A 14,203-nucleotide genomic window follows, 5' to 3' on the forward strand; every position below is an offset into this window, starting at 1 on the left:
TAGAAGTGAAAATGTAGTCTGTCTGTACTAACCTAAAGCCACACTGAGTTAAAATAATTTTAATCCTAGGACAGTATGGTCTAATAAAAAACCACCACCTACAGCAGAGCACATTATAGGACATCTAAGATCTAACTGTTGGTCTCGTTAGAGTTGTAGGTCTTATTAGAGTTAGGTGACGTTTTGTGATCTGGGTGACTAAGACATTTACCCTAAAATTCAATGTTTTGATAATTGAAAACATGTTAGAAAAAGTGTTGTATCTACATCCTGTACTTCCTATTATATCCATATGCCTTTTTCACATTTCTTCAACAGTATCTGCAAGGAAGTTATTAATAAAGTTTGGAATAAAGGAACTTTAAAATGTATAGTTTTATCATAATTTTATTTGGAAAACTACTTTTTAGATGTAATAAATATTAAAATTACCAATCTTATAGATTTTTTCAACAATCATGGAGGTTCTTTCAAATAGGCAAATGATCTAACCAAAGGTACACATATGAGCAATTGTTTATCACTATATTTACTTTGAAAACTTCAGCTATTTGATATTTATACTTACATGCACTTTAGGTGTTGGGGGTAGACCGTTACTAATAGGCTTCTAGAAAAAGAACACATGCATGATTACACCTCTTTTGTTGCTGTTTGGCATAACAAACACACATATTAGAATAAAATAGACAAATACATTCTTTTTGTAAAACAAAACACTGTAGATAAGGCTGAAGTTCCCTATAAATCTCCCACAGTCCACTTATTCCTAGTACCTGTGCCTCACAAAACCAGGTTAGTGTCTATCCTTCCAAAACTTTCTCTAGCCAATTATATGCACTCATGTATTTGTGTATCCTTCCAGACTTTTTGTATATATTCATATAAATGCCCCCACAGAAAGTACTGTTTTTGTGTGTGTTTAAGAACAATAATAGTTATGCACTAAAGTGCAACTTGTTCTTTGCCTTAATACTGGGCCTTGGACAGCATTTCATACCAGTACATACAGATCTGGTGCATTTGTTTTAACTGTGGCACAGCATGACTATGACATAATTCAGCTATTCCCTAATTGGTATTGAGTAATTAGGTTACTTTCAATTCATTACTGTAACAACAATATGGAAGCCATCACCCTTGCCTATACCTTACTATGCAATGTATGAACGTTTGTTTGTTTTTTAAACCTCATCCAAGGACTTTTTTCCCATTGATTTCCAGAGAGTGGAAGGGAGGGAGGAGAAGAGAGAGAGAAACATTGATGTGAGAGAGACACATCAATTGGTTGCCTCCTGTACTTGCCCTTAAGCAGCTGAGGAATCTGCACCTGAGGTATGTGTCCTTGACCAGGAATTGAACCCACGACCCTTTGGTCCCCAGGCCAACGCTCAACCACTAAGCAACTGGCCAGAGCTGTGTGAATGTTTTTTAGGGTATAACGTGAGAAATAAAACTATTGGAACATGGGATCTGTACCTTTTACATTTTAGTGGATACCGACTGCCAAACTTTCACAGTGCCCACATCACATCACACCCACCGGTAATACATGAGAGTACTGGTTCCTTATAGTCTCACAGACACTTAACATTTGTTATCAAACTGATTAGTAAAAAATATTTTGTCATTCATTTGCATGCCTCTGATTTCTAGGAGGGTTGAGAATCTTTCTAAAAAAATGTTTATTGGCTCTCTGTATTTGCTCTTCTGTACATTTTTTTTTCATGTATTTTTTACTAAGTTACCTTTTTCTTATCTATTAGCTGGAGTTCTTGATATAATCTAGATTTGAATACAGTATCTAATATATATATTACAAATGTGTTCTTCTAGTCTGTAGATTATCTTCACTTTGCTCACAATGTATTTTATTAATTGAAGTTTTACATTTTGATTTATTCAAATATATTAACCATTGGTCAGCATATACTGATAATTACAAGAGCAAAAATAGCACATATGCTCACCTACAATATTCTCAAGAATATTAGATGTTTTCCCAAGGAGCTACATTTCTAGAGTATATGATTTGTCCCCTGGAGAAAGAATCTCTTTGGGAGAGAATATACTTTAAGTATAAATTGTATTAAAGTCTAGATTTCTTTCAAGGTTAACCTGAATAGCTTTTTAAGGAATGACTTGTATTTTTCTCTCCATCTGACATAAATCAGAACTATTTAAATGATACAACAAAATTAACTAAAAAGCTGCTGTTGATTTCATAATTCTGTGATATGATACAAATATTCTGTGTAGTACCACTTATATGAGTAACTATTAGACACTTCTGAAATTGACTATATACAATTTTACTTTGTAGATCCGTTTATGAGAATATACAGCCTGTTACTGCCACAAATTTCTGATAATATTTTTTCCATTTGGCAAGTACTCTATGTACTTATTTTTATATTTATGTTCCTAAATTACCTTCTATCATCTATTTTGTGAAACATTATTTTTAATTAGGGAGCTCTGAATGTTATAACTGTTCGATTTAAGTACTAACAGAATTGGCTGTAAATAATTCCAATAAGCTGCACAAATGGTAATCATGTTTCAGTATATCATGGATACTGTTTATCCTGTGATACAATCATGAAATATTTATTTCAGAATTATTAAGATGTTAGTTTAACTAGGAGTTTCTTATACTTCTTAAATAAGGTAACAGAAAAGCAAATTAAAAATGCACATATAATAAAATGTATACATCTTTCAAGGTTATTATACTTTGCAGAGCCATTACATTTTTGTACTACATTAGCAGGGCTGCTAAAATTTAAACTGATGAAAGCAAAAAAGGCACTGCTCAGTAGAAAAGACTCTATTAAACCCATTTCTGAAGGATACTTTACCCTTTTGCTAAAAATGTCATAAATTTCACAAATTACAAATGGACAACCCTAGTCAAATGCCTTAATTGAATTATTAAAAACAGTATGTCATATTCTATTGTGAATTCTTTAACAGTTAAACAACTATAGTACAAAGCCTCAACACTGTTTACTGTGCAAAACCACAGGTATATGCACATAAATATATTAAAAGTACTATAAATTTCTATAAAACTAACAACAAATACTAGTATACACTAAGACTTCAAAAATACTGTCTCATCTCATGATCGTATTGGCATCCGCTGAATTGGGGGTTTTAAGAATTTTTTGTTGTTTTAAGTTCTATGACAACAGATTTGCTTTCTGATGATGAAGAGCAAATTCTTTACAAATGTTAAAAAAATTTTAATCTCCCCGATAAATACTATTTATGTTTTAACTAGAGGCCCAGTGCACGAAAATTTGTGCACTCGGGGGGGGTGGGGGGGTTCCCTCAGCCCGGCCTGCACCCTCTCGCAGTCTGGGACCCCTTGGGGGATTGTCACCTACCGGCTTAGGCTCTGATCCCCGGGGGATCAGGCCTAAGCCATCAGTTGGACATCCTTAGTGCTGCTGAGGAGGCAGGAGAGGCTCCCGCCATCGCTGCTGAACTTGCAGCCATCAGCCCGGCTTGGGACTGAGTGGAGCTCCCCCTGTGGGAGCGCACTGACCACCAGGGGGCAGCTCCTGAGTTGAGCGTCTGCTCCCTGGTGGTCAGTGTGCGTCATAGCAACTGATTGGTCTGCTGTTACGGTCAATTTGCATATTACCCTTTTATTAGATAGGATAGTTATGTTATGTGTTTTATCTTGCATTTATAACAGATAGCTTCTACAGCTAATTTCATCTTTCTTGAAGTGATATCTACTAGAAAATAATCTTAATTTTTCTTCCTTGTTAGCTATTCCAAGTAAGAGTAGTAATATCACAAACTGCATAATCTATAGTTAGAAATTTATCCTAGGCTAGAAGCTATAGTTTTCCTTATCTGTCCATGTCCTTGTTTCCCAAACTTCCTGACACTGTAAAAGGGACTTTTAAGGAACAATGAAAAAAACAATAGCTATTTTCTGAACAATCACAAGAAGACTAAGTGTTTACTTGCATGCAGGTCACAAATTGGCCTAAATAATTCAAATAGAAAGCCATCATTCAAGTTTACCATAGAGCAAAGTTACTTTTTTTAAAGATTTAAACAATTCATATTATTATAATTAATACACTAAAATACCAACATAACTAATTATAAAACATACAATTGCTGTAGCTCACTAATTACAATTGCAAACCTAACCTAGTAGTGAAAAAGAAAACAAATACAAGTAGACTTTATGAATATAAATACCTACTGGTACATCTTTCTTTTCTTTCCTTGAAAGGTTTGTTCCTCTATGTTCATTCTGTTGTTGATATAATGATCCATCTCGTTCACCATTTAACTGGAAGGAGCCCACTCCATTTCCTTCAATAAGATGTTTAAATATATTAAAAAAAGGACTAACTTTCACTCAGAAAATGTAGGAAAGAAAAACATCTCTGTGAAAGTTTCAGCCTTCATTTGGGATCACCCAATTAGAATATTTAGCACTGAATTAAGAAGTCTTACATATGTGCTCTTATACTTATATCTTTATTTCTTTCATATAGGCAAATTTATTTATTTATTTATTTATTTATTTATTTATTCACATACTTACTTATTTTTTAATCCTCACCCAACTTACTTACTTATTTTTTTAATCCTCACCCAAGGATATTTTTAAGTAGAAGAGAGAGGGAAAGACAGAGAGAAACATCAATGTGAGAGAAACACACTGATTGGTTGCCTCCTGCAGGAGACCCTACCAGGGCCTGGGCCAGGAAGGAGCCTGAAACCAAAGTATGTGCCCTTGACCTGAATCAAACCCGGAACCCTTGGTCCACAGGCTGATGCTCTATCCAATGAGCCAAACCGGCTAGGATCATATGGGCAAATTTAAATTCAGGTTGTATCATATTATTAGTGTTAAGAAGACAAAAAAGAAACACTTTCAGGAAAGGAGCAATTTAGAGTATGTTATCAAAGAAACTTTCATTGCTCTTTTTTTTTAACAACTTCTTTTGCATAATACGCAAGAAACTTTACAGTATTAACACAGCATCCTCTATTATTAAATGATTTTTTAAATGATTAAATGAAATAAAACAAAGGAGTTAGCCAAAATATCCTTTTACTAAAACAGAAGTGCCCTACAATCAATACACATTTTCCTTGTTTGTTTAGAATTTAAATTTCTTTTGTTGCCCAACTACAGATAAATGATGAAATGGACATAAACAATTCTCCAAAAGAGGAAAGGCTAGATATGAAATAAAAAACAAGGGGCAAGCCCTGGCTGGTTTAGCTCAGTGGACAGAGCGTCGGCCTGCAGACTGAAAGGTCCCAGGTTCGATTCTGGTCAAGGGCATGTACCGCGGTTGTGGGCATATCCCCAGTGGGGGGTGTGCAGGAGGCAGCTGATCGATATTTCTCTCTCATCAATGTTTCTAACTCTCTATCCCTCTCCCTTCCTCTCTGTTAAAAAATCACTAAAATATATTTAACAAAAACAACAACAACAAAAAAAAAACAAGAAGCAAAATATCCCAAACTAGGCCACAGGTCATCCTGTCATAAAAACACTTTAAACCATGAAGCAAAAGGCAGAAAACATCTCTAGAGCTATAGCCTTCCTTCTTCCCTCCTCAAAGGAATTTCAAATAATCTCTTAAAAGATTCCCTCCATTTTTTTCATACGGTATGAAAACCTATTTCACCCTCCCTTCCCCCATTACCTAAAGCAACAGGCTTTTGTGGAGGCAATCTGGGAGGTGGTGGTCTAGGCGGGACTTGGGATGGTTTAGCTGGGCTCTCTGACATGGGACACCTCTTGATTGTTCCTTGATTATCATCCTCAGTAGAATGAGTTTCCTGGGGTATGAATATGGACTTAGGCTGAAATAATACAGAAAAGGACACCAATGATTAAACATGAAATTACTCATGTTTCATTAAACATAAAAAATACTAAAGTAAATATTATTATATATCAGAAGCTTTTAAACTGTGTATACTAGCAGAGTTTCAAGGTTATTCAACTATCTGATTCAGATGATCTCAATACATATTTTAAAATTATACACTAAAATACTTTCTCAGGAAAAAAAAAAAAGAGACCTCTTTCTATTAATTCCTTACAAGCCTTCCCACTTAGACTTGCCAAATAAAAATATTCTGGTCTTTCTTATCTCCAATTTAAATGAGTCTCTTTTTATTTTAAACATTCAGGCTATTCAGCTCCTTACAAGACTAATCTAAACTGTCTCTTTTAAATGGCTCAATGTCTTTTATGTTAATGCTTAATCTTTCGGACTGGGGGTAGAAGGAGATATCAATTAAAATTTTATTGTCATGGAGAATACTAATAAAAGATGTCTGAGAAACTTTCTGTTCAGACAATTATGAAACCTCCACCAGCAGGAGGTTTGGAGAGTTTATAAATTCTTATAAATATGTCCTTTATTAGGAATATTACTTAACACTTATCTCTTTGAGATTCAGATCTTTATACTTAAGCTAATATAATACTATACTAGCAAGTGCAGTATTATCTATCTGTGTGAATCATGATTTCTCAAAAGTAAGAAATGAAAACAAAATGTAGTAATATATTGGATGCCAAGACTATTCAGACTCTAATTCTCATTTATAACCCATGATGTCAAAACTTATAAAACCAACAGCTCACTTTATAAACAGTTCATTCTGTAATTAAAATTTGCTATGCATAAGCTTATAAAATAAATTTATATTAACTCCTTTTATCTTAAAAAAAAAACTCTCATCTGTTGGAATAATCTATTATTTCTGTGATGCTTTTGTTTGGCAAAAGGATTTCATTGATAAAAAAATTGAAAATTAATGACCTATTTTTAATTTAAAAGTACCTTCTGAAAATTAAATATCTGTGATAAAACACTATTCTTTACTCATTCTCAGGGCATCAGTTACTAGATTGTAGATTTTGAGGAACAAAATCTTATTTAAAAATATAAGTTGCCCGACAGGCGTAGCTCAGTGGTTGAGTGTTGACCTATGAACCAGGAGGTCAAGGTTCGATTCTCAGTCTGGGCACAATCCCTGGTTGTGGGCTCAATCCCAAGTAGGGAGTGTGCAGAAGGCAGATAATCAATCTCTCTCATCACTGATGTGTCTATCTCTCTTTCTCCCTCTCTGAAATAAAAAAATATATACATATTTTAGAAAAAAAAAAGTTTCCTAAACTAAGTGAAATACTACTAATTCATTAATATAATTTTTTTCATGTACAAATTTCTAGAACTTATTTAGAATAAACAATAAGTGGCAAGTTGGATAATTAAAAAGGAGAAACAATAATAACACAATTATCGACTTATATCATGATTAGTTAGTAACTTCTTCATGATGTTTCTTTGTGGGTCCCAAGTGAAAATAAGCTACAGAGTAAATATTAATACAGTATCAAATAATCACACACATACACAAACAAATTCAAATTGAAAAATAAATCTGTCTACCTTTGGTGGCAAAGGAGGTGGAACTTTTGCTTTCATGGTTGAACTATAAAAATATAAAAGTTTAGAATTAGAACTCTTTATTTTATAAGAAAAATCATTACTAAACTATAATTAATTTTTCAAAGTTATGAAAGAAAAAATTGTATAACAAGTTACTTTTTTCTAAGACTGAGCATTTTCTAAAATATTTTGTTAAATATTCAAATTATGCTGAATGGAGTATCATTCAGAGGTAACTGAGTAGATAAGCTTTCTTGATTTCAAATTCTATCCAGTAATTAAAAATGGGAAAGATAACTACAATGACAGTTTATGTCAATTGAAAGGTAATTAATGTAAAACAAGTAATTGGTTTACAGGAAAACAGCAAAATGATATACTATAAAATATATCATAATATAATATATATTTTTACTACTGTTAGATATGAAATATCTCTGATGAACTTCATCAAAATATACATGCTTTATGAAATTATAGACAGAACTGATTTGACTGAAGCTTAGATTCATTATAACTCAGGCCTGCAGTTTCTAAAACGTTTACAGAACTTAGAAGATGATAGAACATAAATTCTCTCATGAGAAAAATGAGGCCCAGAGAGGTTAAGGGACCTGATCCAAGGTCACATAGTAGTGAAGTAGAAAGGAAAACCTACGCCTCCAAGGACTCAAGTGCGTTTGTCATTGATGTTTCTATCTGTCTCTCCCTTTCCCTTCCTCTCTGAAATCAATACATATATATATATATATATATATATATATATATATATATATATATATACTAGAGGCCCAGTGTACGAATTCGTGCACCAGTGGGGTCCCTTGGCCTGGCTTGCGGGATTGGGCTGAAACTGGCTCTCCAACATCCTGAGGGGTACCATATTGCGAGAGGGCGCAGGCCAGGCCGAGGCACCCCACCGGTGCACGATAAGGGATGGGGAGGGACGCGGGAGGTTGGCCAGCTGGAGAGGGACTGCGGGAGGGCTCCAGGGCATGTCTGGCCCATCTCGTTCAGTCCCAATTGGCCTGACCCCAGCAGCAAGTTAACCTATCGGTTGGAGCGCCTGCCCCCTGGTGGTCAGTGCATGTTATAGCAAGCGGTTGCACAGCCTTAGCATATCATTAGCATATTATGCTTTGATTGGTTGACCGGATGACCGGATGACTGGACACTTAGCATATTAGGCTTTTATTATATAGGATTTTTTTAAAAAGTGAGCCTGGTTAGAAGTCAAAAAAAAAGAAAAGAGGAGAGCTTGTGAGAAAGCTCCCATCTTCTTACAGAATCTATAATAAAAGCATAATATGCAAATCGACCGAACAGCAGAACGACTGTCTGGACAACCACACTATGACAGACACTGGCACCAGGCCAGCCAAGGTGGGTGCGATGAGATTGGTTGGGGGTCTGCCATTGCCCCATGATCTCCCTGTAGAGGGAGGCCCAGGTCACTGAACGGTGGGGTGATCGATCAATCAAGGGGCTCCATGATCGCCCCAAAGAGGGAGGCCCAGGCCACTGACCGGTGGGTTGTGGCGGGTGGGCGGGGCTTCCCTCTGCAGGGGTGATCCATCACGGAGCCCTGGCTGGGTGGGCGGGGCCTACTCCTTTGGGGCGATTGATCGTGGAGCTCCTGAATTGTGAGAGACCTCCCACAGGCCAGGCTGAGGGACCCCCCCCCAGAGTGCACGATTTTCATGCACTGGGCCTCTAGTACATAAAAAATCATCAACAGAATGCAGTTAAAGGCCACTGTGGTTGGGTCTTTAACGGATACGTTACTGGAAACTGGAGGAAAGGTAACCTTTATTATAAAGAGTTAGGGAAAATTTGGCTGAATTATGTCCTGGTGTTTTGTGGAAGGTAAAAATTCAAAGTAATGAAATTGGATATTTAGCTGAGCTTTCTAAGCAAAGTGCTGAAGGAGTGGCTTGCTTATAATGAAATGAAAGAGATGAACTAAAGAAAAAAATACCAAGAAAAGAGAAACTAGAACTTGAAATTTGAAAAATTCTCAGCCTATGCATATTAGCTCAGAAATGGATGGCATGAGAAAGCATGTTCTGAAGAGAGCACCAAGGGTGTGGCTGGACTGTCACTCAATACGGATTTTATGGGATTTTACCAGCACAAACACTGGCAGCTTGAACGGAAGGGGATAGAGATGAGACAAAAACAAAGGAAGGCTGTGAACTCCTTGGATTTTATAGAACAGGATGGACAGAGGTTTCCGAACGTGCACTACTCTTCAAGAAGAGCGAAAAAATAATTCTGAAGGTGATCCATAGATCATTAGATCTAATTTGAATTGATTTATTACGACTTTAGAGTTGATGCTGGAAAGAGCTAAGCCTTTTAGAATGACTGTATTTTGCATGTGTTAAGGACATAAATTTTGGGGGACGAGGGGCACAATAATATGGACTGAATTGTGTCCCTTCAAAATTTTATGTTGAGGTCCTGAAGTTGATGTGATCATATCTGGAGATAGTGCTTTTGGCAGGTAATGAAAGTTAACTGAGATCTTACGAGTCAAGTCCTAATCGAACAGGATTAGTGGCTTTATAAGAAGAGGGAGAGAGTTCTCTCTCTGCATGTACACACTGAGGAAAGCCCGTCTGAGGACATGGTGAGAAGGCAGCTGTCTGCAAGCCTGGAAGAGAGCTCTCACCAGGAATTAAACTGGTCAGCACCTTGAGCTTAAACTTCACAGACTCCAGAACTGTGAGAAATAAATTTTGTTTAAACCACCAATCTATGGTATTTTATTAAGGATGATGGAGCAGACTAATACAACTAAAACAGAAAAAGGAAAGAAACTGTGCTAGAACCCATAATACTGCATTACCAATGACATTAAAATTGCTGTCAATATTAGGCTGTCAGACTTATGAAATCAGAGCACATGATACTTTCTCTTTTACTAAAAATCAAAACAGAACGTACTGTTTAGATTCATCATCATCCCCTTCATCATCTTCTAAATGTGCCACATGCCCTCTAAAGATAAAGAAGGACAGTTCCATTGTTACTAAGTGAACTTGACCAAAATAGCTTAAGAAGAAATTTTAGAAAACTCCAAGACAGAATTTTACTTCTACATCTTTACAGAATCAAAACACCAGTAACAACAAAATGATCTTAAGGCCACATATCAGAGAAGGGAACAAACAGATGACTCATCTGTGACAAAGTATTTTAAGCTTAATTAAAAAGTAAAATTACCACCCTGGCTGGTGTGCTAAGTGGTTAGAGCGTCGGCCTGTGCACCAGAGGGTCTCAGGGTTCAATTCCCGGTCAAGAGCATGTACCTGGGTTGCAGGTTCCATCCCCACCCCCAGTCAGAGTGCATGTGGGAGGCAACCAATCAACGTGTCTTTCACATCCATGTTTCTCTCTCTCTCCTTCCCCCTCCCTTCTACTCTCTCTAAAATAATCAATGGAAAAAATATCCTCATTCCTCAGGTAAGGATTAAAAAAACAAAACAAAAAGTAAAATTACCGCTGATGTAATTCTTCCTCAACAGACTTCAGAAGACTCCTTAAAAGAAAAAAAAAAGTAATGTGAATTAAGCAAGCAGTAAGTATATATCTTCATCATTTTAACTTTATCCACAAAAATTTTTACTTAAGATTTATTAGAAATGTGCTACAATGATCATCTCTATACCATAAAACATCAAGTTAATTTAATGAGCTACCTCTATTTTCTGTTGCTAATGTCTTTACATATGTATCTTAAATAAACAAAATAAACCCTAATGTTTACTGAAAAATACCAATTCAAACAGAGGACAACCCACCACAAAATGTCACAATAGGACTGACAAAACAATAATTGCAGGGTCATAGTCAGGAGCTTCCAGGATTCAAATTTACCCGGAATATTTACGTGACACCTGAAATTACATTTTCTTTTTCTTAAAATAAGGAAGGTGACACACTTTAAAAAAACATCATGCTCTCAGGCAATCCTACAAAATGAAACTCCACATGTTGGCTCTCTCTGCAGAAGCATGCATGCATGTGATGTGAATACATGAATGTAGTAGCACTCTGTTTCCACAGAACACACTCACTTACCTGAATATCTGCTCTCCAGTGGTGGACTGGCAAACACATTTACACTTTTGGGAGACTAAGCCTGTATCAGGCCAGGTGCAAGGGTTTTATCATTAGAAGCAATTTATAAAACCTGCTATTCAGGAAGCTAAGAGAGAACTAATGGCATTTCTGAAGTCTCTCTACTTCTTTCCACTGCAAGCTCATGCAGCGTATCTCCTGTATTATACTCTTCAAGCATAATATATCAATAGTCTCCTTAAAACTAATGGAACAGAGAGAAATATGGTGACTAAGGCAAAAGTATTCAGCAGAAAATTTACTCTCTCAAAAGTTAGAAGGTAGTACCTTCTAATCATTTTTCCTTCCTATATATATTGGGGAAAAACTGCCATTAGGATTATCAAAATGTAAAACCAGAGAAACTGAAAGCTGGTATAAGCAATTAATTGAATATATTTTAGCCATCACATTTTAATTAGGCCAGCTGAATGATCTAAATTTGAAAATGACGAAGTTCTAAATCTGGATGCTACTTTGCAGATTAAAAAAGTGAGGTTCTTCAGTCAATGTATTACCTTTATCACAAAGCTCTTGCTGGCCCACCACCAGGAAGGCAGGAGCGTCTCTGTCTAAAGGCAGCTTAGCAAAACAGTGCCGGGTTGTGAAGCAAAGACGGCCTGAGTCTGACTCCTGCCTCGGCCACTGGAAGCTGCATGGCCTGCAATAAGTCACTTTGATTTCCCTATGCTTCAGTTTCCACATCAGTAAAATGGGAATTATAATATACATGATGTCAAATGTTTATATATCTGAAGATATAATGCATTAACATAGGTAAAATGCTTAGAATAGTAATTTAGAACATAGTAAGTATTCAATTAGTGTTTTCTTTATTATTATCGACTAAACAACATTTCTTTAAACCCACAATTCTCAAAATGTGGTCTGGAGATCCTGGGGGGTCTTAGTCTCCTATAGAAGGTCTGCAAGGTCAACACTATCTTCATAATACTAAAGTGTTTACCTTTTCACTTGTATTCTTTCATTGAAAATGGAACTCTAGTTTTCTAGACTATAAGAACACTAGAGGCCGGTGCACGAATTTGTGCACAGGTGGGGCCAGCCGGCGGGGGGGAGGTTGGCTGTGGGAACGCACTGACCACCAGGGGGCAGCTCCTGCATTGAGCATCTGCCCCCTGGTGGTCAGTGTGCATCATAGCTACCGGCCGGTCGTCTGGTTGTGACAGTTGTTTAGGGTTTTATATACATAGATATCACAACAGATTAGCAGCAGATATGAGAAGCCAGCTGTCTTCTATTAAGCCAGACATTAAGGAGATATGCAAAAAAAAAATCAATGTACTTTTCTTACTAATGGTGTTTTATTTCAGAAAAAATATCTATTCTTCATAAAAAATGTTATTAGTGGGCCTCAACAAAAAGTTTGTTCTATTACACTGACCTATATAAAACCTTCTTGCAATTATTTGTTGCTTCTAATTCTCATGAGAAGAATTGAGTGGTATTAGGAAGGAGGTGCCATAAAGGTGGCACGTGAATTGGTCCTAAATAATAAAAAAAAATTGTAATACACCAAAAATGTTACCTATAACATGTAACGAGTATATTACAATTAGAATAAATATTTTGAAAAGTTCTGTGTACATTTCTAATAACATAAATATTGACAGTTATAACCTATATTAACAAAAACTCATTGGAATCCCCAATAGTATTTTAAGTCTGTAAAAGGATTCTGAGACTAAAATTTTAAGAAGTGCTGCTTTAAACTATTTTACTGAATTAAACATAATATTTTTGAACTATACAGTGGGCTTTCATATCCTTTCAGAAGACATGAAAAGAAAAACATTTTCTTGAGCATATGACAATATTTTTTGAAGCATTTTTTTTTCCAGTAGGGAATATCAAAATTTGAGAATAACTAAGAGGAGAATTTAAATGTAGTTTATTTTTAGTTACGCTGTGTAATTGAACTTATATGGCATTCTACTTTTCTAGGTTCTCTAAGAATAAGAGAAAAAAGCTGAATAAGAAAACATGATAAAGCAGCTAATCTATGGCTTACAGACCCATATATATTTTTTATTCATTTACTTATAAATCTCCTACTATGTGTTAAGACTTTTTTGTTAATAAAGTTAAAGATTTCATTAAGTATTAATGAAAAGTAGAATACATTTGCTTTTCAGGCATTATGAAGGAGAATATAAAACATGGCTAAATTTGCTAAAATGTTAATTTACAGTAAATACTATATCTGGAGAGCACTGGAGAAAAATGTGATGCTGATTTAATCATCAAGACTGGGTACTATACAATAAACAATGTCACTATTCACTAGTTCACTTCATTATTCTATTATGGAATTTTTAGAAAGTAGTGAACAAAACAAAAATGATGCCCTCAGATACTGAACTACTAAATCAACCCAAAATGATTTAAAAATTTGAATAGGATTAAAAACGGAACTGTATGCAAATATAGTTTTAACCGATCATGTGAAGAAAATAATCTGGAAGTAAAAAAACCCCACAAAACTGCCAAAAATACTTAGCATATTTGAATTAACTAAGGAATTCATGCTGCTGACTATTCAAGTCTTTCAAAATTGTCTAACTGGTTCAAAACAATCTATAAAGTACTGCCTTGAT

General features: G+C 35.5%; 1 protein-coding gene across 7 annotated transcripts in view; it reads right to left on the reverse strand.

The window, feature by feature from the left end:
• MAP4K3 (mitogen-activated protein kinase kinase kinase kinase 3) overlaps window positions 1-14,203 on the reverse strand; it is a 118,781-nt gene that overhangs the window by 22,341 nt on the left and 82,237 nt on the right. For 5 of the 7 annotated variants that reach the window (XM_070429070.1, XM_070429068.1, XM_070429067.1 and 2 more), the window contains 6 exons: window positions 10,966-11,004; window positions 10,410-10,463; window positions 7,461-7,503; window positions 5,697-5,856; window positions 4,232-4,344; window positions 569-610 (listed from right to left, as the gene is read on the reverse strand). In XM_070429070.1, coding sequence (XP_070285171.1) covers window positions 569-610; window positions 4,232-4,344; window positions 5,697-5,856; window positions 7,461-7,503; window positions 10,410-10,463; window positions 10,966-11,004 — 451 coding nt within the window. The remainder of the gene's footprint in view (window positions 1-568; window positions 611-4,231; window positions 4,345-5,696; window positions 5,857-7,460; window positions 7,504-10,409; window positions 10,464-10,965; window positions 11,005-14,203) is intronic. The other 2 variants (XM_070429071.1, XM_070429069.1) reach the window with 1 other exon arrangement.

The sequence above is a fragment of the Myotis yumanensis genome, unplaced genomic scaffold, assembly GCF_028538775.1.
Source record: "Myotis yumanensis isolate MYYU_CA2020_CCGP unplaced genomic scaffold, mMyoYum1.0.hap1 SCAF_11, whole genome shotgun sequence".
Classification (NCBI taxonomy): domain Eukaryota; kingdom Metazoa; phylum Chordata; class Mammalia; order Chiroptera; family Vespertilionidae; genus Myotis; species Myotis yumanensis.